Genomic DNA, 27,533 nt, shown 5'->3' with positions numbered 1-27,533 from the left:
ATAACTTCTATAAACTATACTGTTATTTATAAAAAAATACACTAACTAATCAAACTAATTCTGTTATTTGTAACGCAAATGTTGAAAGAATATGTTTGAAATTCAATAGTTTTCTTGAGATAAATATTTTGTGCTGCGATTAGTTTTACTACAAGATTCAAAAAGTCTAATCGCGCACATAACAAATAAATACATGGATTATAAAGTTAAAATTCAATGATGTTATTTATGATGAAAATTAAAGTAATTTTTAAGAAATAATTTCATTCGTTGAACTTAAAGTATTAAGATAGTTAAAGCAGGATTTTTTTGACTGAGACTAGATTTGAGAATTTTATATAAGAGGGTCTTAAAAATATGATTTTTTTTTGGTTCTTTTAAAAATAATTAAAATTTTAAAAATTAACGTAGGATTTTTTTTGATCGTCAGAGTTGAAATTTCAAATGGCGATTTTTATAACATAATTTAGTTCGGTTAACGTAAAATATTACTATAAAATAAGTTAATGTAATATTTTTTTACTAGCACTAGAGTTGAGAATTTAATGTAGAATGATTTTCAGATTATAAATTCAACTTAATAATAGAGAGAAATCAACAACTCTAGCGGCAATCCGAAGAATCTAACATTACAGACATGTGAAAAAGGGGAAGGGGGAAAAAATTTTAATAATAAAAAAAAAAAACCAACAACTGGAGAGAAAAAAAAGAGGATGAAATTTTTATAAAAAATATGGAAAATAAAAGATGTAATCTTTTCATCAGCCCACACGATTATATCCGCATAAAAGAGCGCTTCTGATATTGTGTCAATATAGCCAAAGCAAAATATATTAATAAAATAGTGTGAGGAACATTCAAAAACTTTTTTTACAAAAATTACAACCAATAAAATAGAACACAATAAGTAAAAATAACACGTAAAAACAGAAAATAAAATAAAAGAAAAAAACAGAATAAAACAAAATCTATAAAGCGAGTAGCGAATTCAAATGTACTTACATGAACGGTTAGATATATTGATGACTTAAATTTGCTTTTAGTTATATTGATGACGTATTATCTTTAATTTTCAAGATTATACTATTTTATTAAAATATCTGCTTTGTTGATTTATACGATAAAAGAAATGATTTTAATTTTAATATAAATAAACTAATTACTTGGAATTCTAATGTTTCTAGGAGCATCTATTTAAATACCACTTTTAATGAAATGAATAGAATTAAAAGAATATGTAGTAATATTTATTTATCCAAAAAACAAATCGATGAACTCTTTCAAAATTTGATAAGAAGCAATGGATACCCAACTAAAGTAATAAAATTCTATATAAAATCATTGAATTAATTGTATATTTTTGTGGACATATTTACTAAAAAAAATTTCTTTGTTAATTTATATAATTTTCCCATGTGCAAATCCATTTCGGGTAAATCCATTGTCCAAAATTATTTACTAAATAATTTCTTTGTTAATTTGTATAATTTTTCCATGTGCAAATCCATTTTGGGCCAATCCGTGGCTAAAATTATCTACTAAAAATTTCTTTATTAATTCATACAATTTTTCCATGTGCAAATCCGTGGCTAAAATGATCTAATAAAAATTTTTTTCTTTGTTAATTTATATAATTTTTCCTTGTGCAAATCCATTTTGGGCAAATCCGTGGCTAAAATTATGTGCAGAACAGGCAATATGTTTCTCTTTTCTATTTTACATTTTTTCTTAAATAAATATTTATTTTCAAAAATTATTTATGGTCAATTTCTTTAAATTATCCAGTGTAATATTACCTTGCGCACTTCCATTTCGGGCCCATCCTTGGTAACTAACAAATCAAACGCACTTCAGCAATGCAGTAAGAACGGCACTTTAAAACAAAACTCCTCTAGTTACGCTCAATTTTAGCTTTTGTTTTCATATTTTGCAATCTGGCAATCTTGTTACGAAAATATTTTTTAAATCATTCCGGAAAAATTTCCCGTTCATGTAAGTACATTTGAATTCGCAACTTGCTTTATAGATTTGGTTTTATTCTGTTTTTTCTTTTTATTTTATTTTATTTTCTGTTTTTACGTGTTATTTTTACTTATTGTGTTCTATTTTATTTGTTGTAATTCTTGTAAAAAAAAAATATTTGAGTGCTCCTCACACTATTGTATTAATATATTTTGCTTTGGCTCTATTGATACGATATTAGAAAGCACTCTTTTATGCGGATATAATCGTGTGGGCTGATGAAAAGATTACATCTTTTATTTTCCATATTTTTTATAAAAATTTCATCCTTTTTTTTCTCTCCAGTTGTTGGTTTTTTTTTTATTTTCCGGATCTTTTATAAAAATTTTAACCTTTTTTTTCCCCAGTTGCTTGTTATTTTTTTTATTATTATTTTTCTTTCCCCCCCCCCCTATTTCATACGTCTGTAATTTTCCTTTGTTTTATCTTCATTTTGAACTTATCTAATGAGTTCTGTTTACTTGTAGCTTATGCGCAACAAATGAATCTTATTGTTTTTTTCAATTTTCTTCGTGTTTTTTTGCATTTATTTATTATGTTGTTTATATATATATATATATATATATATATATATATATAATTGGTTGGTAGATATATTAGATATAGATATCCCATTGAAAAAAAAGTTACTTCTGATTACAGCCTATAGATCTTATATGTTTCTATATGCGTTAAAATATATGGTATTGCGTACCATTTACTAAACACTGGAGGACATTACCATCAATATCATCACAGATTCAGTGATGATAGTTCTGTTGCTACAAACAGAAACTGCAACATTTTGGCATATACAGTTCGACTTAAGATATCCCCCCACACTTTCTAGAGATTTGAGGTCATTAATAGGGTCATTCATTGACATGCACCTTAAAATCTTTAAACCAACATTGTGATGATCTTGCAAGGTAAATGGAGCCATTGTCAACATTTTGGCATATACAGTTCTACTTAAGAAATCCCCCACGCTTTCTAGAGATTTGAGGTCATTAATAGGGTCATTCATTGACATGCCCCTTAAAATCTAAAAACCAACCTTGTGATGATCTTGCAAGGTAAATGGAGCCATTGTCAACATTTTGGCATATACAGTTCTACTTAAGATATCCCCCACGCTTTCTAGAGATTTGAGGTCATTAATAGGGTCATTCAATCACATGCAACTTAAAATCTTTAAACCAACATTGTGATGATCTTGCAAGGTAAATGGAGCCATTGTTAAAATTTTGGCATATACAGTTCTACTTAAGATATCCCCCCACGCTTTCTCGAGATTTGAGGTCATTAATAGGGTCATTCATTGACATGCACCTTAATATCCTTAAACCAACATTGTGATGATCTTGCATGGTAAATGGAGCCATTGTCAACATTTTGGCATATACATTTCTACTTAAGATATCCCCCCACGCTTTCTAGAGATTTGAAGTCATTAATAGGGTCATTCATTGATATGCACCTTAAAATCTTTAAACCAACATGTGATGATCTTGCATGGTAAATGGAGCCATTGTCAACATTTTGGCATATACAGTTCTATTTGAGATATCCCCCCACGCTTTCTCGAGATTTGAGGTCATTAATAGGGTCATCCATTGACATACACCTTAAAATCTTTAAACAAACATTGTGATGGTTTTGCATGGTAAATGGAGCCGTTGTCAGCATTTTGGCAAATACATTTCTACTTAAGATATCCCCCCACGCTTTCTAGAGATTTGAGGTCATTAATAGGGTTATTTATTGACCTGCACCTTAAAATCTTTAAACCAACATAGTGATGATCTTGCATGGTAAATGGAGCCATTGTCAACATTTTGGCATATACAGTTCTACTTTATCCCCCCACGCTTTCTCGAGATTTGAGGTCATTAATAAGGTCATTCATTGACATGCACCTTAAAATCTTTAGACCAACATTGTGATGATCTTGCATGGTAAATGGAGAAATTGTCAACATTTTGGCATATACAGTTCTACTTAAGATATCCCCCCACGCTTTCTCGAGATTTGAGGTCATTAATAGGGTCATCCATTGACATGCACCATAAAATCTTTAAACCAACATTGTGATGGTTTTGCATGGTAAATAGAGCCATTGTCAACATTTTGGCATATACAGTTCTACTTAAGATATCCCCCCACGCTTTCCAGAGATTTGAGGTCATAAATAGTGTCATTCATTGACATGCACCTTAAAATCTAAAAACCAACATTGTGATGATCTTGCAAGGTAAATGGAGCCACTGTCAGACTGGAAAATCCGATTTAGGTTAACAATTCTCACATTTAGTGGCAATAAATGAATTTATAGAGTTTTATTTATCGTCGGCAGACTCCATAAAGCATGTGAGAAGGGCTAGGTTAAGCTTGCCACCATAGCTAAAGTATTCCGCGCAATTAATGAGCCTCTACCTGGAGAAGAAATCCTCATCTTTTCTCATGATTTTTTTTCTACTCTCATTTGCTTGTGAAAAGCTTTTAGCATGGGTACTGCTCAATACGTCAAAACCTCGTGCACCTAAGCCTTGATCTAAACTTAACGGAAAAACTGTAGAAAGGATATATGTTAAGCGCTATCTGTTGGATAGTTTTTAACCTATATCCAGTAGCTCTGGGAGAAAAATACGATTTATAACATAATGTCACCTATACAAAAGTATTTCTTCTTTCTTTAAAAAAAAAACTGTTTTCTTGTTATAATTTTATTATATTTGAAAGCCTCCTGTCTAATTTAAGACATCCTGTATATTAGTATACCCTGGCAAGTACACCGTTCAGGAAAACGAAATAAAATTTTTGTATAAAGGTATGCGTTAAAAATATAGTTGAAAAAATAGCATGAAAAAAGACTGGAAGAAATCAAATAAAATGTTTGTTTTTTTCAAATTTTTAACACGTTTACAATTAGTATCACAATAGAACCAGCTCAGAAGACAAAGACGAACATTGATATAGTCTCTTGGATTTGCAAAAGAAATATTGTACCAACTCCATTTTAAAAAAATTTTTAACTGTTGCATTTTGATGAGAAAAAATCGGTATTACTATTCGATAATTTTGAAATTAAATATGTAAGGTCTTAATCGAGCTGATGTTCATTTATACAAACGGTGTGCTCGGTCTCTTGGTGATGATATATTTCCACCATATGTCCTGTTGACTAGCATGTCCTTTAACTCCAGCTTATCCTTTGTCATTCCTTTGAGCAGCTTTTTTTCAGCTTAAATATCAATTTACAACATCTAATATGACTTTATGTATTGTAAGAATTACGAAGTCCCCTATAGAATATTTCATTATTTTATAGGCTTTGCATTTTTTCTACGGTGTTGGCGCCTTTATTAGTCCTATGATAGCTCAACCATTCTTGTTAAATGAAGACTGTTCGCCTTTTATAGACAACAATTCAAAACCGGTACATATTTTGGGAGAAGATGAATCACTTCCGGCTAAAACTTTAGTGGAAGCTCAAAGAATGACTCATATAGACAACGTTTTTTGGATTATGTCCGCTTTAATGGTAAGTAATTCATTATTTAACTACTTGGTAATACCGCAAACTGGTGTCCCCTGAATCTTTGACACGCTTTATTATCTTTAAAACAGCAGCATTTTTTTCTAAATTAAGTATAGAATACATTCAATTTTAATTATTTCTTCTTTTCATTTCATATATATTTCACTTCCTTTTTTAATCCATGTTTATAATTCATAATTAAAAAAATGCCAAACCATTACGTTAAAACTTCTAATAGCCCTAATTAACCGTCTAAAAACTATCAAATTAGAAAAACAACATAACAAATGAAAAAAAAATATAATAAAGAGTTGTATACTGGTATACATGTTGTACTATGTATGTACTTTGTATATTAAACCATCTGAAATGAAAGAGTGTTGATAACATGCTGGTCTTTTCCAAAGAAAAGGAGGGGAATTTTTCAGATATAGTATAGTTTGTCAACAGAAAGAACTCCTCGCGCCACAAAATTTAAGGCCGTTTACTGTTATAGAAACAACTTACATAGTTTCTATAGCAGTAAACGACCTTTACTTACATTCACATTTCAAAGAGAGGAGCTTCTCTTTCCCCCGCTTCCTTATCTCTCTCTGATCCGAGACCTGTCTTAAATATTGACCGAACAACCCTACGTGAAATAGTTAAGTAACCATAGTCACCGCTACTGTAGAAGACGACGAATGGCGAGGGGAGTTTTTTCCATATCTTTGTGGTTGACACTCTTTTTATTTAGGCAATCCATTTTGTGGTACCTAAAGGTTTATTTTTAACAATCTTACACAGAGAATCTGTAAAATAACATAGCATAAGTTTCATACCGCTCAAAATTTGATAAAATAGTCAATAATATATTTTGACCATATAGTGGTTGATATCGCAATAATTAAGGCTGAGTTTATTTAGTACATTATTCAAAATGGAAATATTTCGGCAACTGTTTAGGTCTGTGATTGCGACTACATGATTTTATTATACAACGAAGGTTATATTAAGTTGTCATTTGCACTGCAAAAAACTCAGTAAATCTTTAGCCAGTATTTGGAGCAAAGTTTCTCATTAGGTGTTTTGTTTCATCGAAACACCTTCTTTTAGTACAACCTTCTACTGATAATTGGAGCTAATTAAAATACCAAAATATGGTAAAATTGAGCTCCATTTTATGTGGCCAGTAAACGAATATCAATTTTGGTTTTTTTTCTTCAAAATACCTACTTTTAGTTCAACCTTCTACAGATATTTAAGCTAGTGAAAATACCAAAATATGGTGAAATTGCGCTCTATTTTATGTAGCCAGCAAACGAATATCAATTTTGGTTTTGTTTCTTCGAAACACCTACTTTTAGTTCAGCCTTCTACTGATATTTAAGCTAGTGAAAATACTAAAATAAGGTAAAATTGAGCTCCATTTTATGTAGCTAGTAAACGAATATCAATTTTGGTTTTGTTTCTTCAAAACACCTACTTTTAGTTCAACCTTCTACTGATATTTAAGCTAGTGAACATACCAAAATATGGTAAAATTGAGCTCCATTTTATGTAGCCAACAAACGAATGTCAATTTTGTTTTTTTTTCCTTCAAAACACCTACTTTTAATGCAATCTTCTACTGATATTTGGAGCTTGTAAAAATACCAAAATAAGGTAAAATTGAGATCCGTTTTATGTAGCCAAGCCAGCAAACAAATATCAATTTTTGGTGCAATGTGGCTCGGAATTTTTAACAGTGTATAGTGAAACGTCTATTTAAGAGTAAACGGTCATTTTTTTTTTTTTTTTTTTGCAAACAAATAATAGTGACTGGGTGGTTCAATGATATTTCGTCGACTTAGATACGTAATAAAACTTAAAGTTCTGCTGATTGAACGTTTCTTTTAAGATGACTGTGTATTGGAAATATTTCTTCTAAATAATTTTGCTTCTGTGGTGTCGATAAGAAAATCAAAGGTGTCTTTCTCAGCTGATTACCGAAAGACAGAAATATTTTTCTAGAAAATTTAACTATTTGACAAAATTTTGCATCGCATCCTTGTTAGTGAAGTGCCTGTTTTATGACGAGTCCTTCAAAGAATTTTCACTGTCATGAAGAAAAAACTCAGTGTCTTAAATATTTTCCTGGGACTATATTTATATTATGTGAAAAGAATGTTGTAATATATGAAAGTCACATAAGTTAATATGTTTAAAAAAACAATTTTGAATTATAAAATTCCAGTAAACACATTGAGATCGCAATTTTAATTTTATTTAATTTTGTTGTTAAAAAAGAAATTAGTGACTTTTATTTTCAACATGTATTACATTTTTTACAACAGCCTACTTTTATTTTTTTAATTTTGTCTTCTTGAAGGCAAGTTTCTCTTCTTTACCAACCATATTCTATTCAGTTGAAAAAAACTTTTACATCATTAATTTTTTTAAACTTCTAAGCAAAATTTTAATTATTTAATTTTAAAATTTATAAATAAAAAAATAAAAATAATAATTTTAGTTTTGCATAATTCTTTGGAGAAATGCAGGTAAATAAAAATACGAAAAAGGAATTTGCAGTTATAATTTTTTTTCTTCAAGAAAATCAGCATTGGATCGATCTAAAATACTTCATTAATCTCCCGAAATACCGAGAGTGTATGAGAAAGTAAGCATAAAGCTCATTTCTTAAACAGAATGTTTCAAGCATTTAGTGCACTACAATTTTGCCGGTTCCAGGTACCTGATGAAAATTGAATCTTTAACCCGACCACACTGTTAGCAATTTTTCAGAAAAAATGGTTAAATAACAATTTATTTAATTTCTATTTAAACAGATTAAAACTAAAGAGTCAAATAACCTTAAATACGATGGCATTCAAACTGTTAACTGCGAAAAAAACCGTTTATTAACTGCTTTCACCTGGGATGATAAAACACAAAGATGGCAGTACCATGAAGCTGTTTTACTCAAAAATGTCTAGTATTTCCTATCTCTTACGATAGGGTAAACAACCAGAAAAATGAAAAACTGTTCATTTGAAGAAGCACAACTTAACCATAATCTAACTACGATGTCCAGTTAAATTTCTTTTTTACTGTTCTGAAACCATTCTAGTAATAAATGGTTAAAAAAAAACGAATAATTTTTTTTTTCATGATTCATTCATACTTTTTTTAAATATGTAGGTCAACTTATGCTGCAAATGGAATAAAATGTTTCTAAGACAGTTTTTTGTTTAGTTATGCAAAATATAAAGATTTCTACGTTTTTAAAATAAAAACTACCTTTAAAAAATTGTATTTTCACTTTTTGTTATAAGAGTTGTCTCATATTTAACATATCTAGGAAATTAATCTTCAATGATGCTTAAATTAATATTAGCATTAGAGTAATTAGCATGTTATTTGTAAGAAAATATTCAGTTTCTGTTTGCAATTGTTATCTTCTACACTTCTATAAATGCTAAGATTAAAATAATAAAAACATGTTATTGCATTAACTTAATTACTGAAAGCAAATTTAGTAAGAGAGTAATATACATTTTTCTACAGTAACCTGTAAATTTTATTTATTATGATAGCATTAACTTTTGAAAAATATCAAAATAATTCCTTATTTAAATTTTTATTTATCTAACTATCATATTAATAAAGTTTAAATAGTTTTCAACATTAGGTTTCTGAATATTCATATCTTCTCCTAAGCAAACATTTCTGTCTTTCCATTTTATCAAAATTTCTCTCGATTAAATTTCAACTACTCAAAAGTAAAATTCCTAAACAGTTATTTCAATTTGATCACGAAGAAACTGATAAAATATATGGATTTCTAGTAACATATATATAATTAACTTTACTGTTACTATAATTATGAATACGGTGGTGCCTAATACAAATGAATGTTACAGGAGAAATTAACTGAGTCTGAGTAGTCGGTACCGGATCTTGAGGCTAAAAACCGAATCCGGACGTTCGTTGCTGGGTAATATAATTCTTTTGCCGGGTCCGGGTAATAACCGAGTGACAAAAATCTGGTCGGGTACCCAAGATTCATCTCTAGTATTTAAAAATGTGATGTCACTATGTGAGAACAATACTATGGAAGATGAAAAATATTAGGTATGCTACAAAAACCACCCTTTAGAATCCTTATCATAAATGAAAACTAGTAATCATACGCATTGGGAGTCGAAAATTAGTATTTAACTCTCCGAATTTGACCAAATACAGTATTGACCTCAGATGTTATAAACATCAAAATAGGTTGGATTATAAGTTGAAGGTGTTTCGTCTTTTAACTCTTCTCTGTTTCCTTCAACAATCAGACCTCTCTTCTCGTTTATTTCTCACACGTACGTTGATTTATCAAATTTCGATAGCTTTTTTGCTTAAATATGAGTTTGCGACCCCCCAATGTATTTGTCTTTATTTTTGCTAGAGATTCAATAATTACAACCGGTTAATATGATTTATGCTCAGTTAGTTAACGAAGCAAAATTCTTTGAGCCTCGCGGAAGTTTTAGTTAAGAACGAAAGCGTTTTGTTACTCGGTTCAATATTAGTTTGCGATCCCGAGTGCATATACTTTTTGTCTTCATTTTAAATAAGGATTCTTAGAAATAAATAACAAGGGTGATCTTTACGGAAGTAAGATTGAAGCTAGGTTATTCAACTTGGAACAAAATTCTTTGTGTCCAGCGGAAATGACTATGCTTTTATAAGGCTTTTTCGTTGCATTCATATTTTCTGTGCTCAAGCAACTCTCTCCAACCTGCAAAAACTGCTCTTTTTTAAATCTACAAAGCTTTCCCTGAAAAACTCTAATGAAAACATAACAAATTTAGCAAAACCTAGCAGGGCAATAAATAGTAAAAAGATCTGCATCTTAAGAAATATTACTTTTTTTTTCTCTAAAAACTAATTATAAGCTGGGAAATTTATAAAAATATTAAAATATAAAGCCTGAAAATAAAAAATTGTCAGTAAGAAATGTTTATTTTTCAAAACCCATTTTACATTTATACTTCTCTGCAATCTTTCTATGGGAGAAATCATCTACAACATATTTAATAAAAAGAATTTTCACCTAATATAACACTTTGTAGTATTATACGATCTTGCATCATAATTAAAATAATTTTCTGTTAATTTTTACAAATTTGTCTAACTGTAAAGGGCCTCTGTTAGCAATAGAAATAAGCTGGAAATGTTTAAAAGTAAGATCGACTAGTATAAACATGAAAGTGAAGATAAGTAATATTTTTTTAATGGAAGTTGAATCTCTATTTAAGTAAGGTCTTGTCTTCAGTTAAGTGTAAATTAAATTTATCAAAATTAGGTCAAGTTAAATATTTATCAGAAGTAAACCTTATAACGGAAAAGGGCTCTTTACTAGTGTATCGAATAATCTATATTGAAATATAAATAATTTCTTTAATCTAATATTAATCTTACCATAAAAATGGGATCTAAACTTCGGAAAAAAGTAAATGAATTAGCGTTATAGAAAGTAAATTAAATACATCTTTTTTTTTTATTGGCTAACACTTCATGTTGGTTGTTTTTAGATGATCGAAATAAACCTTTTATAGGTTTTTTTCAATCAAATATAAAGTTTTAATTTTTAAATGGTATTGCGCTTTAAACAGTGAAAAATCTCTTTTGGTAAAAATTATTTAAAATTAAAATTATTTAATATTAAAATTATTCAAAATTAAAATTACTTAAAATACAATAATTTTCATTATTGCTTAGACTTTGAATTTAATTTTTATTCTGATGCCAATTACGACTGCAGTTTAAGTAATCATCATTCAATTAATATCTATTTAATATAATTCAGAAATGTTAATTTTTGCTAAAGCAAACAAAAATTCATTGCTTGTTCAAAATTAAAAAATTCCACGTTCAAAAATTCATTCATCAGTGGAAAAGAAAAAATTTGGTCTTTTTAAGTAATAAATATTTTTCCTAAAGAACTACTACCAAAAGTATTACCAAGTTGTTATTTATTTTACTTATGTTATGCAAAAACTGAATAAAAATATACCCTCAATAATTATTATTTATTGTCAGGTTCCTGTCGTGCTCCTCAGTTTTACCTTATTTGGTAAAGATGTATATTTAAAAATGATGGGAAGAGAAGATTTGAGTGCAAATAAACAAGGTCTGTATTTATCATTCTATTTTCTTGAGAAAAATTATGTTTCATTTTTTGTCACCTAAGATGCTTAAATTAGTTAACTTGAGATTTATCATGATTTTTTTATAATATTTTATTCCTGTTATCATCGGTTATGAATCAAGAAACGGAAATTAATTTCCAGGACGGATCTAATAACTCCAGAAAATAATATCGCAACTAATATCATGCGACCTGATGTCCTCCTGTGACTGCGAAAGTCCTCTTTAAGTGTAGAATGATTTTCTGCTCTCATGTTTTTAATGTCTTTAAAATCCTTAAACCTCGATCTCCAAAATATATTAAATATATTTTCGCAACTATGTACCAATTTAATATGTGATCTAATGTAATACACTCCGGTATTTGACTCCAAAAATCACTTTTAAAGTTCCCTTTCAGTGTAGAATGATATTAAGCTTTGACGTTTTTAATGTCTTTAAAATTCTTAAACCTTGATCTAATAACTTCCAAAAATCTTACATCAATTAAATACAAATTTAATATTACGTGATCTAATGTAATAACACTCCAGTATTTGACTCTAAAAATCACTTTTAAAGTTCTCTTTCTGTGTAGAATGATATGACATTTTTAACGTCTTTAAATTCCTTAAACCTCGATCTAATTACTCCCAAAATATTATAGCAATTATATACCAATTGAATATAATGTGAACTAATGTAATACACTTCGGAACTTGGCTGTAAGAGTTAACTTTTAAAATCGTCTTTCGGTGTAGAAGGATTTTCAGCTCTGAAGTTTTTAATGTCTACGGTATCGTTAAAATTTGTTATTTTAGCAAACTTAAATTTCAGAAATAAAAAGTCTCCAAGAGGTTTGTCCGAATGACTCATCCACAATATTTGTGAAACTAAAAAAACAAGGTTTAAGAATATCGAAATCATTACGAAAATTCCCCGTCTAAGCTGAACGAAAAAAAGACTAAAAATTGTTCATGAAACTTATACATTCATGTACAAAAGTGCCCATCTATAGGTGACTTATGAATTTAAATAGACATGTAAATCCTACGAAGTTTTCAACAGTTAAGTCGATAGGATGGAAGATTAGGTCAGATCGAGACATTAATTGCCCACTTCATAATCAAAATATGTTGTTTTTTCAATCCAACTTGTTATGTATTAATTTCATTGAACGTCTGCTGCCAGTTACATTATGCCCACAGTCAGTGGTCAAATTATTAGGCGCACTATAACATTCTATGTAAAATCTCACTAATCAGGTGATATTATACAGCTTGATTGTTTTTACGCGACTTTCACGTTTGTGCATTAATTTCTTAAATTAGACGATATATAATATAAATTTAACGATTGGATAAATTAAACAATATATTATATAAATATGGAATATGTATTATATCAGGTATAATATTAGTATATTATAATAATTAGATCAAATTATTAGACGCACTATAGCGTTCTAATAATTACACGTTTTGTACGAGTTTATATGCAATACTTTTATATTTAAACATGTATGTAATGGGTTTTTATTCGGGAGATTTTCCATATACCTCCTATTTGTATTTATTTTTGAAGTATTGCATTGCAATGTTAACCAATTGATGCACGAACATAAGCGAGTGTAAACCGGTTTCAGCCGCTTAAAAACAATAATGCTGTATAATATCACCTGATAATTAAGATGTGATCAGGGATAATGTAATCAGGGACTGTAGGTGAAAAAGTATTCAATGTGACGGAATTTAATGACTCAATAATATAAAGGAAAGAATCTACTAAGTGGGAGGAACATCAAAATGGGTTTTAAATACTTGCTTATTCAATATTTTTTGCTTTCTAGAAAAAGAAATTCCTGCCCCAGATGAAAAATATGACACAAGTCCAGTTTCAGCATTACAAACTATTGTAATTACATTATTATGTGCATCACTGATGTTTTTGTACGATGGATTACAAGTATGTTCCTTTTCTGTCACTTCATTAAAAATTTTATTTCTTCATTACAATTATTTTAATATTTTTAGGCCATATATGGTGGATATTTATACTCGTACGCTGTAAAAGGTCCCGTTAATTTGAAAAAATCAAATGCAGCCTATTTGAATGCATGTTTTTGGGTAAGATTTTTCTATTTTTATGAATTTATTTATTAATAAGTTACGCTGTTCTCATATTTAAAAAAATATCTTACTGAACAGCGTATTTACAAACTAAATAGAATTGTGTAGGGCAATACTAGATGAGCATTTAATAAATTTAGAAGTATTCAGGCTATGCGGTTTCTCATACTCAATAAGGAAGTTTGAAGATTTTAGAGGTAGTTTTTTTGTACTTCGCATGGACGGGAAAAATTTAATTTTTCTTCTTCTTAATTTTGTAGTGAATCATATTAGAAAACTGAGAAAAAAGTCTGATTTGTGTCTCTTAAAAATTTAAAAGTTTGAAGTAATTTTCTAGGCAGTTTTCGTACTTTTTAAAATGATAAGAGGGTTTCTACAAATTTCACTATTATTATGAAACAAGATTTGTTAAAAAGGACACCGGTATTCTTGGGGATCATCCCCCAAAGAAATATCTTTTCTTTCGCCTGTTTTCTTTCCTTATACAATCTTATTTCGGTGTATGAACATTTATTGTAAGGTATCATTTGTTTTTTAATTTTGTCTTATGATGCAAATTAATATTTGTAGAAAACCCCCATATAATTTTGAGTTTCTTTTAAAGAGTACAAAAAACTACTTAGAAAATTGCTTGAAATTTTTTTAATTTTTAAGGTATTCAAATCGAACCTTTTTCATTAGTTTCCTAATACGATTCACTAGAAAATTATAAATAAAAAGCAAAAACTTTTAGGCACATGCGCAGTATAAAAGAACTGCTTTAATTACTAATACATTGCACAGTTCTCAACAATTTTTTTCAAATTTTAAACCAAAAATTTTGTAAATAATTTTAAATTGCTCTAAAAATTTTCTTCAATTTTATTGAATAGGCTTTTTATTTTATAACAAAAAAGCGTACGAAAAAAACTGATTTTTTTTTATAAAAATGTCCTTATTTTCATAAATACTTCCGATAGGCTTACAAAATATTGTGCACTATTTTCCAATTTCTTGTCCGATATATATATATATATATATATATATATATATATATATATATATATATATATATATATATATATATATATATATATATATATATATATATATATATATATATATATATATATATATATATCTAAAAAACATGCGCTGCCGAGATAAATTAATGCAAGGCATATGAAAAAAGATACAAAAGAGTCGGCTCCTTAATGATGTCTGAGAACTCCTCACCGGCACAGTTGAGAGTATGGTATCGTGGTGAACAGAACCAAAGGCAATGTCTGTTCAATACTCCTATCTTCTAGTGACTAAATGCGTGGTTTCTGAAGACCTTCTCTGGGCGTCAGCGGGAAGTAGACGTACCCTGACCCCAACGAAATACTGTTTTGTCACGCTGTGCTAAGAAAATACTGTTTTGTTAGCACAGCGTGAGCAGTCGTTCCAACGCAGACATTATCTCGCATTGCGCATGCGTTAATGACAAATATTTATTTTGTATTTTGATTTTATTTTGATTTTTCCTCTAACTTTATGTGTTATTGTCGACCAGTGCTTTAGAGGGGGGGAAATGACCTTTTAATCTGTAACCACAGATTGTTTTTAAGCACGGAATCTTTGTAAGATTTAGACTTCACATCATACAAATTAGGTGATTTTTTAATTGCAGAGACATTAATTTCTCCTCGAAATCAGAACCTTGGCCGATGTCAATGCTCTGTTGGCTGTTGTCCGCTACTGCTATGCGTTAACGTTACGTTGTAATCCAATTGCAATTGATTCGGACGGCAGTTGTCGTTCAAGCTGAGCGTTCAATGACGTACGCTGTATTAACTCATAAATTGACCAATCAGAGGTTAGGCTCGCTTCAAGCTAACGTTTTGCAACGCCGACCTGTCCTAAGAAACCAGATCTTAAGGAGGTCACAGGATGTCAACCAGCCGAAACTGCTGAGGAGTTACAACAGTTTTTAGTATATATATATATATATATATATATATATATATATATATATATATATATATATATATATATATATATATATATATATATATATATATATATATATATATATATATATATATATATATATATATATATACCAGACCAGATCACGTTACGCCACTGTTGCAGTGTCCATCCGTGGTGATTGGTGGCGAATGCACGCCGAATTGTCCGATGACGCTAGGTTAGCAGTGGCACACGTGTGGGTCGACGGCTCTTATACCTGAGAACACGCATGTTCCGACGGATTGTCCACTGGGACACGTCTCTATCACGGCCAGTGTTGAATTCAGCCGTGATTTGTTGCACATTTGCTCTCCTATCTCGAGTTACCACTCGTCTCAGGTTTCGCCTGTTTCGATCATTGAGGGCCTGTGGAGGTCTGGTATGGTGTCTGTTGTGGACTGTGACACCCTCATTCACCCATTCTCTGCAAACTCTCGACACGGTTGACCTTGGGAAACCGAATTCCTGAACCACTTCCGAAATGAAATGCCCCATGCGTCGGGCGCCCACAACCATGCCGCGTTCGAATGCCGTCAACTCACGACGACGTTGCATTTTACCTGATCACTCACACAGCCACTTGAAGCAATGTCTAACACACAACTGAGACCGTCGCGGAGGCCACCAGGTGGCGTTGGTCACACGTTCTGTCCATCCACAAATCAGAGCACTGCTATCCCATGAGTTTTGCTCAGTCAGTGTATATATATATATATATATATATATATATATATATATATATATATATATATATATATATATATATATATATATATATATATATATATATATATATATATATATATATATATATATATATATATGTAATAACAGGGCTCCAACCCTGTTATTAGTGTTGTCTTTAGCTTGAAATAATTGCAGTCATAAGCCATCATACGTTCTAAACAGGTTTATTAAATGTAGGCTGGTATTGCTAACAGTTGACGTCCACTCTCCCTACGGGAGGGGGAGTGGACAAGACTCCGGACAATTCCGGCACAGCTTATTTGGATCACATCATTATGAAAAGGACACGCAAAACTATGCGCTCTTACGTTTTATACCAACATAGATTAGAGGTAAAAAGGCACCTTCGTACATTCCTTGTATCCTTACGCATTAAGGAAAATCATTTCTGCTTCCTTATATGGAATTGAAAAAGGGAACGACTCTAAAAATAACTCTTCCTTTGAAATATAAATCTATTTATATTTCAATGGTATGTTTTCAGCCTTGAATTCCCAAAATAGAATCTCTCTACGCTTATTCTTTAACAAAGACATTTTATGAAAACGAAAGAGATTTAATTCTTTTATTAATACAAAAGTATTTACTTATTGTATTACACATATATATATACATTTGTACATTGGAAAATCTAAAATGGTCACCATGACAGTAGATTGTTCCTATTGTTACAGATATTAACGTCACTTACTAAGGTAAATTATTATTCCCCTACTATATAAACATGCTTATCTGAAAAAAATGAATTTCTATTTAAAAAAAAATGGTATTATTCTTTTTATTTCTATTGCAAAATAAATGAAAAATATGTTATTCAATTAGGGAATGTTTGCTACTGGCCGTTTATTATCAATTGCTATCGCTACTCGTTTTGCTCCAGCATTCATGCTTGGGTGTAATATAGTAAGTTTTTGTCAGCTATTTTTTAATACCTATATACACTATGTTTCTAGTACAACGTAAAAAATTGTCGTGTATTTGTACACTGAAAATGGTGTCAAACTACTTTACAAAAGGATAGTGTTGTGAAGCAACTAGAATGTTCTCTTACACAACTTTGTGCAAAACCACCATGTTTACTATTTAGCAACACTAAAATTTACAATTACAGTAACATATGATACGCATAAGAATCAGTCAAGCTAATTTTAAGCGACAATATTAAGTAAAAATCAATAATTTAGGTTGCATGTTAACCATACTATCTTCTTGGATAGAAATTATACGTCATAGAGTTATTTAATACAATTTGCAGAGTTTTGAAAATAAATATCCGTATTAGACAAATAAAAGCATACATATATATTTTTAACGTCGAACTTTAGTTTTTACAGATGAAAAATAACATGGAAAACAGGAAAACAGTCGTATCGATCGTGAACAATTTAACGCGCAATCGAAACTCTCTAAATCGGAATTTTTGGAAGTGAAAATATTTAACGTATGGTGTGCAACCTTTGTGCAACCATTTTGCATTCAGAGCTATGTTGAATGTGACTGAATAATACACAGCAGAAGAAAAAAAATCTTGTTAAATTTACTGTTTTAAACACACAGCTGTGTTGATTGTGCAAAACCGTAAAACTTAGAAATAACTGCGTAGCTCAACGGTTTTTACTAGTTGAGAACAAGTTTTCTTCTCTCCGTACAATATCGTAGTCGCAACGAATTTTTACAAAACAAAAGTAAATTTTCTCTGGAAAATTACACATAAAATTCATAGTCATCAGTAAAGGTAAATTCTTAGTAAAATTTATTGAAAATCCATAATTTTTTCTGCATCCTTCATTTATTATTATACATACTTTGTCTTAAAAAAATATGTGCTAATAAGTTGTTTTCGTTGAAAGGTGGGATGTACTTTAGGCATGCTATTTATGCTAGCTTTCAGTGAAAGTAAAGCTGTTCTTGTGATGGGTACGTGTATTATTGGTCTTTTTATGAGCTCTGTATTCCCCACAGCACTCTCCTTAACAGAAGAATACATAAAAGTTACACGTAAGTCTGAATTTTTAAAAATATTTTATGTACTGTCTTAAGAAACTACATTATTAGAAATTTCTTTTAAAAAATGGTTAAAGAACAATTTATTTCATTGTAATTTTCTCATTTTCAAACAAAACAGTCAAATAAGATGATATTCAAACTTTCAACTACGAAAAAAAACCGTTTATTAAATGCTTTCACCCAATATGATTAAGCAATCAGACTCACCAACTAGGCCCACCAAATGATGCTACTTAGTTCCTTGCAGTTAGGTACATATAGCCGAAAGAGCTAATTTGTCACTCTCATGACCGACTGAATGGGGGTTCGAGCGTTAACACCACAATGTTTCCTCCATTCCCCACAATGCATGAATTTCGACTCTGGATTATTAGAGTACGATGCTCTCATTCACGCATTGATGGCAGCACCATAAAGATGCTTAATATAAAAATCTTTCCATCTTTTACGATAGGTGAAACAACCAAAAAAAGTATTTAAACTACACTCCACGAAAACGAAAAACCGTATTATTTTCTATTCATGGTTTTTAATAATACTTTTTGTAAACGTTTTCAAAATCGTAAAAGTAAAAATTGTTCTTTACCGTTAACTTTACGATTAATGGAAAAGACAGCCTACAGCCGGTTATTTCACCCTAATTTTAGAGAGAAAATTCTTACAATGTACCGAAGAAAAATTCTTGAGGTAATGCGCAGTAGTACGTATTCTAGTACGTATGAAGTAATGCATATTCCTGAAGTAATGAAGTAGTTGAAAAATTCTTGAAGTAATGCGAACTCTGAAAGAATAAGTATATAAAATTTAAAGAAAGAAGTCAACTTTATTTAAGAATATATTTTGTAATTTTCTAAATATAGGAAAAATAATTAAAGAAAATTCAAAAAACCATTTCCGAGTATTATTTGAAAATAAAAAAATACTCTATTGTTGTTTGTGTGATCACTCTAATCGATAGCTCAAATGTATTTTTCGTAAATAACAACGCTGGTTTGCAATGGACTGTAGAATACTTTATTTTTAAAGACACACGGACTACGTCCGCCATTCATGAAGTTCTCAAGGTATATATAAAGTCTCTCACACAGGGGTGGCGCGGCAGTCGCACATGCGCGAACATGCCGCCCGGCATTGCAATGTTTCAACATTCAATTAATATGTAGTTTAACAAAGCACAATTTGCATTATTTAAAAAATCTTTACAAAGCATTTAGATGAAAATTAGTAACACTGATACAAATAAAAAAAAATTAATGATACTTTACACTGCAACCGATTTTCTCATACAACAAATATTCAATTCAAAATAAAATTAAACATGAGAATATTTTTATGATACAGGTAACAAGCATATTTTAGAAATAGACCTCTTAAGGGTCCCGTGCTGGGTTTTCACATCTACAACTCTGATTTTCTTATCAGTGCCATAAAACACTTTAATTATTCTCCCCATTAACCATTTATTAGCTGGTAAATTATCCTCAATAATTAAGACTAGACTACCGATTTTGACATTGTCCTTTTCGAATCTCCACTTGCCACGTTGCTGCAGTTCACTTAGGTAGCTTCGTTGCCACTTTCTCCAAATTAATTGTACTAATTTGGTTATTCTTTGCCACCTGGATAACCTATTTTCCCTTAAATTTGTCAAATCCTGTTCAATTATGGCGTTCATTGTTCTCCCTATCAGGAAATGCGCAGGAGTTAAAACTTCTAAGTCGGTTTCATCTGCGGATAGTGGAGTTATCGGTCTACTATTCAAAATGCTTTCAATTTGAGTGGCTATAGTATGCAATTCTTCGTAAGTTAAAGAGGCATTACCAACAGCTCTTTTAAAATGGTATTTAAACGACTTAATTGCTGCCTCCCAGAGACCACCAAAGTTGGGAGCTCTAGGCGGGATAAAACTCCACTCTATGCCTTCAGCGGATAGATAATTAGCCAATTTTTCATCAGGATTTTTGAATAAATTTAAACATTTTTTTAACTCCTTGTTAGCGCCAACGAAATTCGTCGCGTTGTCTGATAACAGTTTGGCACATTTGCCTCTACGCGCGATGAATCTCTTCAACGTGGCAATTAGAGACTCGGATGTCAAATCAGAAACTATCTCTATATGCACTGCTTTAGATACAAAACATATGAATAAGCAAATATACACCTTTAGAGAAATTGCTTTTCTTTGATGTTCACATTTAATGAAAAACGGACCAGTTAGGTCAACACCAGAGCAATTGAATGCGAAATCTGGCGCAACTCTTTCTCTAGGTAGATTTCCCATTATTTGCGTCGCAGCAATGGGTTTATTTTTAACACAAACAACACAATTATGAGTAATTCTTCTACATAGAGAACGGCCACACAAGGGCCAAAATTTTTCTTTTACACAGTTTAATAAACCATTTGGACCAATATGCAAATATTTAAGATGATATGTCGAAATAATAACAGAAGTTAAAGGACTATTTTTAGGGAGTATTGCAGGATGTTTTTTTAAGAAAATTCAATTCAGTGTTACCTAATCGTCCTCCAACTCTTAAAACTCCATTTGAATCTAAAAGAGGGTTCAAATTTCTTATCTTACTCGTAGGAGACACCTTCCCGTGCAGTTTGAGACTCCGAATTTCTGATCCAAATTCCTCGTTCTGTATTACTCTCAACAGGAACCGCTCGGAGGCGTTGATCTCCTCATTGCTCAGAGGTCCTGAAGCTCCTTCAGTAGGGTTTCTGCAATTCTTAGAAAACCTAAAAATATAACTTAATACACGCACTATAGTAAAATAATTATTACTCAAGCCAATTAGTTCATGCACAAAATTGTTGGATGTTAATGTAAAGGCTTTTAAGGGATCTTCAATGTCTAAGCTTGAAGGATTTTTAAGTTCACTTTGGAAGACACTCAGTTCTTGCGACACCGGAAAGTTTTGGTTAGGATACTCATTGTCACAAAGGAAATTAGGGCCTTTCCACCATAAATTTGTCTCTAAAAGTTTCACAGGGTCCAATCCTTGGGATATCAAGTCCGCGGGATTCATCTCGGATGGCACATGATTCCATTGGGACTTTAGCGTCAGTTCTTGTATGAGTGCAATTCTATTTTTCACGAATGTCTTAAGACTCGTTGGCTCCTTTTGAATCCATGCTAGTACAATCATGGAATCAGACCAAAGGTAAACTTTGTCTGTTTGCAATTTTAATGCGGAAAGTATCTTTTTCGTTAACTTGGACAACAAGACTGCAGCACAAAGTTCCAGTCTGGGGATACTTAGGGCTTTAAGTGGGGCAACTCTAGATTTGCTAGCAACTAATTTCACATTTATGTCACCTGCAGAGTTGAAAGACTTGCAATAAACGACCGCTCCATAGCAACTCTCCGATGCATCAGCAAATCCATGAAATTCGATTGTTTTAGACTGTTCTATTGTAATGCACCTATCAACTTTAATGTTGTTCACGCCTTTCAACGTGGAAAAAAATTCGCTCCACTCCTGAGATTCTGCAGCAGGAAGTGGATCACCCCAGTCAATGTTCAATTTCCACAATTTCTGCATAAATATTTTGGCCTTAGCTATGGCAGGGCCGGCTATCCCTAGGGGGTCAAAAAGTTTTGCAATGGTGGACAGAACTGACCGCTTGGTAAAGGTGTTGTTCTCATCCACTGATATTTTGAAGGAATAGCAGTCCTCTGATGGTCGCCAAATGACTCCTAAAGTTTTTGTTTCATCGGCGCTCGAAAAGTCATAATCGTTTTTACTTGGTGAAAGTTCCGGATGGCTAGCAGACCATTTATGTAGACCCATACCGGCTTTATCGAGAATTGAAATCAGTTGCCGCTGTGTTCGTACTTTATTTTTAACCGCTGTGTTCGTACTTTATTTTTATTGTGTGATACTTTATTTTTAAAGACACACGGACTACGTCCGCCATTCATGAAGTTCTCAAGATATATATAAAGTTTCTCACACAGGGGTGGCGCGGCAGTCGCACATGCGCGAACAATTGTGAAAGGAACTACTAATAGTGCTTTCTTAGGTAAACTCTAGCATTACGGTCATTATGACCGAAAATTTAAAAAAATTTTTTTTACTTATTTAATAGTTGATATTTCTTAACTTTTACTTGAAACTTACAAATGTTGTATACTATGTCCATGGAAATAACTTCCTTCGCCATTCGTCTGGCGGTGACTATAGCTACGAGGTTTAACTATTTCGTGCAGGGATGTTGGATCTATATTTAGGACAGATTTTGGCTCGGATCAGGGAGAAAAATGAAATCAACGGTTTGAAATGTGGTGTTTCTTGTTTCCACAGCAGACTTCGTGACGAGGGGTGTTATTTCTATAGACAAACTATAATTTAATTTTTTTTCAATTTGAACAATTTCTTTTAAATATAAATGTGTAAACTTAAAATTATCAACTCCTTTGACCTCAACTGGAAAATTATGCTTTTTAGAGTATTTTTACAGCGAAGCCTCTCGGGAGCGACCACTCTGTGATCCACTGTAAAATGGTCGTTAATGGAGGTTGGTCGTTGTTAAGAGTTAGCTCCATTGACTACAAAATGTTATCGAAAGTACATGATTTTTCTCAAACTACTTCAATTTTATTTATTGTCATTTGTCTCGCAGTGAACTGATAAAGACACGGTTTCCAGTAAAATCCCGAAATCAAATATCACTGGCTGTGGACATTAAGCGGGTGGGTGACCACTTTGATCAGCCTGTGTAAGGACCGAGGATGCGCAGTATCAGTCTTCGTTAAACTGTTCTACCGTAAAGTGCTCGACTTCAAGCGCAGATTGTCAGGCTAAAAATACAGGGGAGCTATCCCCTCTGCAGAGGGTCAAAATTGCGAGGGCGTGTTTTCGGATCATCCTCAGGGATGTTCCCAGACGGTCGCCAATAGCCCATTGTGCAGGTCTAGTGAGATGTAAATGAAGTACCTACTTACCTTACTGTCTTGGTAAGGAATTACCATTTGCGTTGGCGTTATGAAAACTAGATCGATGAATAAAATTTAGTGTCAATAAAAATGATCCCTACTGTTATAAAAGGTGTAAAAACAAATTTAGCAATTATGAATGATAGAACTATTTGAAATAAATAGAAAGTTTGCACATATTTTTATATCATGAAAATTAATTTGCTTTAAGAGATGAGATTTGTTTGATTAAAATGCTTCGAGTCATTTTTTAAAATTAACATTCAGCTCAAAAAATAAATAGTGTTGTCAAATAGCAGTTGTTTATGACCATTTTATAGTAGAGATAACGGAGGCTAAATACGACACTATTATATAGAAATTTTGCCACAATTAAAAATACTTAGATTTGGTATGTTATTTCTTTTTAATGCAAGTAATGTATGTTCTTTTAAAAGTAAAATGTTAGAAGTAAAAAGTTATAGTAAAATGTTCTTTTCTTTATAGCTACTATCACTACTTTCTTAGTATTCGGAGCTGCATTAGGAGAAATGTCAATGCCAGTTATTTTAGGACATGTAAGTTTGAAATTATTAGATCGAATATTTTTAGATATTACCAAAGTATTTAAAAAAAATTTAAACAGTTTTTGTACATCAAAATATAATGAACTGATTATTTATTATACTTCTCGTGATAGCTCTATTTTTTAACAATTTAAATCCAGTTTTCATTTTACGATTACATTGCCATCTGCGAATAAAAAGGCAAATAATAAATGCAAAATATTGTAAGAGAAGCAGCAAAATAAATAGATAAGTAAAAAGAATGGAAAAAAGAAAAATTTCTTTTGAAAAAAAAAAGTAGATTTAATAGCTTAAATAGATTGATTGATAATTTAAATTTACTTGAGTTTGGAAGTAATTATTCAAGTTGAGCTTTTACCATTAGAAAAGAATTACTAGTGACAATTATTACTTGATTAAAAACTTCTAAAAATACACAAATTGGTAACATGTTTCAAGAGCTCAAAAACAGGCGTTAAGAGATTATGTATTTAATGGGTTATCAATGAATTAATGGGTTATTTTAAAAGTCATCAAACCGCATGCAATACAAACTAGACGCTTAGAGGTGACCTTTTATGGGTATTAACTTTTTTTGTCTTATAAATTAGGTTATTAGTAATAAAAAGTCCCCAATAAAAATTTAAAATATTTTCAAATATTGAAACATAGAGCTGTGGTGACTCAGGTGATAAAGGACTCGCCTCCTAATGATGTCACCCGGGTTCGAATCCTAGAGATGGTTGGTCTATACAAATTCCGCAACCGTCTCGAATAGAACACAGTGCTGACGTAGAATATTCTCAGTGGTTGACAGATCATAGGATAGAATCCCATGCTGTCAAGCTAACAGTGAGAGGATTGTGAGGTTTTCCTCTTCATGTAACGCAAATACGGGTTAGTTAAATCAAAAAGTTCTCCATGAATGCAATTTTAACCCAACAGTTGATCCAAGAGCTCCCTTGTCTTCTGGATTAGGTTGAAAATTACAAGACTAAGGAGTTGAACAGTCATAAACCCAAAATTGGATCGGCTGTTTAAGGACGGTTATAAAATTATCAAATATTGTTACATAGGGTTGTGGTGCTTCAGGTGATAACATATATGGCAGTACTTTTACTTTCGTTACTTGTACCGCCGGAACAAGTAAAAAGTACGTACTTTTACTTGTACTTCGTTACTTTTTAAATTTAGTACTTTTACTTGTACTTTCGTTACTTTTTTAGGGAAAAAGTACAAGTATTTGTAACGGAAATGTCGAATGAAATCGTTACTTTTTTCTAAAACTCGGTTTAGCTTTCTAAAAAAAAAAAAAAAATTGCATTTAAAAAAAATGCTTATGTTTTTTTAATTTATAAAATTAGAGCTTTCTAAAAAAAGAATATTAAATTTTAAAAAAATGCTTGTTTTTTTAATTTATAAAATTAATGTGCAATATACACAATCCAGTCACATTAATGTGACCACCTGTCAAAATCCAGAATAACCACCTTCGGCAGAGCGGACCGCTACGAGACGTGCAGGAAGAGAGTCAATTAGGTTTCTGAAAGTGTTCCCTGGGATGTTGAGCCATGCCGACTCCAGTGTCGTGATCAGCTGCCCTAGATTACGCTGTTGAGGATCCATGGCGCGAACAACCTGATCGAGGTGGTCCCACAGATTCTCGATTGGGTTTAAATCCGGTGAGTTTGCTGGCCAGGGGAGTACGGTAAATTCATCCTGGTGCTCTTCGAACCACGCACATACACTGTGAGCTGTATCACACCTCGCATTGTCCTGGTGGTAGATGCCATCATTCTGAGGAAAAATCATTTGCATGTAGGGGTGGACATGGTCCGCAAGGACAGATACGTACTTGTACTGATCCATCGTGCCTTCCACAATGATCAGTGCACCCAGTGAAAGCCAGGAAAACATTCCCCAAACCATAACGTTCCCTCTTCCAGCCTGCAGCCTTCCGGCAACTGTTGCAGGGTGTATGCTTTCAGACGTTTCACGACGTATACGCCAACGTCCATCTGTCCCATGGAGCATAAAATGTGATTCATCCGAAAAAGCCACCTGTTGCCACTCTGTGGACGTCTAGTTGCGGTACTGGCGTGCGAATTCCAGCCTTCGTCACCGATGAACAGCAGTCAGCATAGGTGCATTAACCAGGCGTCTGCTGCGGATGCCCATGCGCAGCAACGTTCGACGGTCTGCTCAACAGTTGCACGTCTATTCGTTTGAACGCATCTCCGTAGCCTTCGTTCGCCTCTGCCATCTTTGGCCCGTGGTGTACCACATGTGCCACGCCGCTTGTTTTGTATAGGGCCATTTTGCCATGCACGGTATACTTTTGTCACGGCGGCGCGAACAGTTCACAAAATCAGTCGAAATGCTTCCACCCTTGGCCCGAAAGCCAATAATCATGCCCTTTTGGACGTCGGATAAATCGCTGCATTTCTGCATTGTGCAAACGACAGAAATGCTTTTCGATGCCAGGGGTCTGTTTAGAAGAAATTTGGGTCCGTTAACGGACCCTTCACAAAATATCTTTTCTTAAAAACGGACCCTTCACGTTGACGTCGAAAGTAGGTGGTGGTCACATCAATGTGACTGGACTGTGTATATGCATTCACAGCTAACTTCGTGTTTAAATACCTTGACCTCCCGTGGAGCGCTTATTCAGCTTGGCTAAGCACGTTCTGAGAAATTCTCGCAACAAACTCAGTGACTCCACTTTCGAAATGCAATTATTTTGCAAAATGAATAAAAATATTAATTAGCAAGTTATTTTCATTCATTTTCGAGTTTTATGCATTTATTTAATGCATTTTAAATAAAAAATGTTGGATTTTGTCATTACGTTTTTCAATTTTCTTTTTGAACTCACTAATAATACATTTTTGTCTTAATACATTTAATACTAAATGCATTTTTACCTAGTACATTTTTTACTAAAATTATGCTTATGCCCGACCTTGTCAAACAGAGCCCAGTCAAATCTCTAAGAACTTCAGAACTATTTGTGCTATTGAAAACTATTATAATTACTATTTTAACTCTTGAAAACTCGAAGGTATTAATTTAGCCGCAGATACTAAAATTCGTTTACAAATTTTAATTATTCCGTTAGGCAGAAATGTTTGGAAAATGATTTTCTTGCATGACTTCATTAGCCATTGTCATAAATAAAACTGTAGACTCTTCTGTTTCAACTTATACTGCACATTCAATTATTTTTTACCAGCTCAAAGATCACAAAGCTATCTGAAACCCCGTGTTTGCTTTGTTTATGTTTGTGCTTTTAAAACGCGTTTCTATAGAGTAAAACAATTTTAAATCAATGGTAATTTAAATAAATAAAAATAATAAACTAAAAATTAAAATCAATAGATAAAATTTCTTTTTCGTGCAAATCCATAAAAAGTTTGATATCAAAATTATATTTGAATTTAAAATTTTATTATACGATTATATTATAATATTCTTCCGAATTTAAAAATAAA

At 31.7% G+C, this 27,533-nt stretch overlaps 1 protein-coding gene across 3 annotated transcripts in view; it reads left to right on the top strand.

Moving 5' to 3' along the window:
• Positions 1-27,533, top strand: part of LOC107446986 (solute carrier family 60 member 1) — a 113,294-nt gene that overhangs the window by 77,087 nt on the left and 8,674 nt on the right. For 2 of the 3 annotated variants that reach the window (XM_016061780.4, XM_087155498.1), the window contains exons 3-9: positions 5,333-5,545; positions 11,591-11,681; positions 13,527-13,642; positions 13,711-13,803; positions 17,368-17,448; positions 18,396-18,543; positions 23,984-24,054. In XM_016061780.4, the coding sequence (XP_015917266.1) occupies positions 5,333-5,545; positions 11,591-11,681; positions 13,527-13,642; positions 13,711-13,803; positions 17,368-17,448; positions 18,396-18,543; positions 23,984-24,054 (813 nt within the window). The remainder of the gene's footprint in view (positions 1-5,332; positions 5,546-11,590; positions 11,682-13,526; positions 13,643-13,710; positions 13,804-17,367; positions 17,449-18,395; positions 18,544-23,983; positions 24,055-27,533) is intronic. The other variant, XM_016061781.4, reaches the window with a different exon arrangement.

Source organism: Parasteatoda tepidariorum, chromosome 11 (genome assembly GCF_982258835.1).
Source record: "Parasteatoda tepidariorum strain Cologne lab strain chromosome 11, Ptep-v5.0, whole genome shotgun sequence".
In the NCBI taxonomy this organism is placed as follows: Eukaryota; Metazoa; Arthropoda; class Arachnida; order Araneae; family Theridiidae; genus Parasteatoda; species Parasteatoda tepidariorum.
Note: the sequence above shows the minus strand (reverse complement) of the source record. Positions and strands in the feature narration are given on the sequence as shown.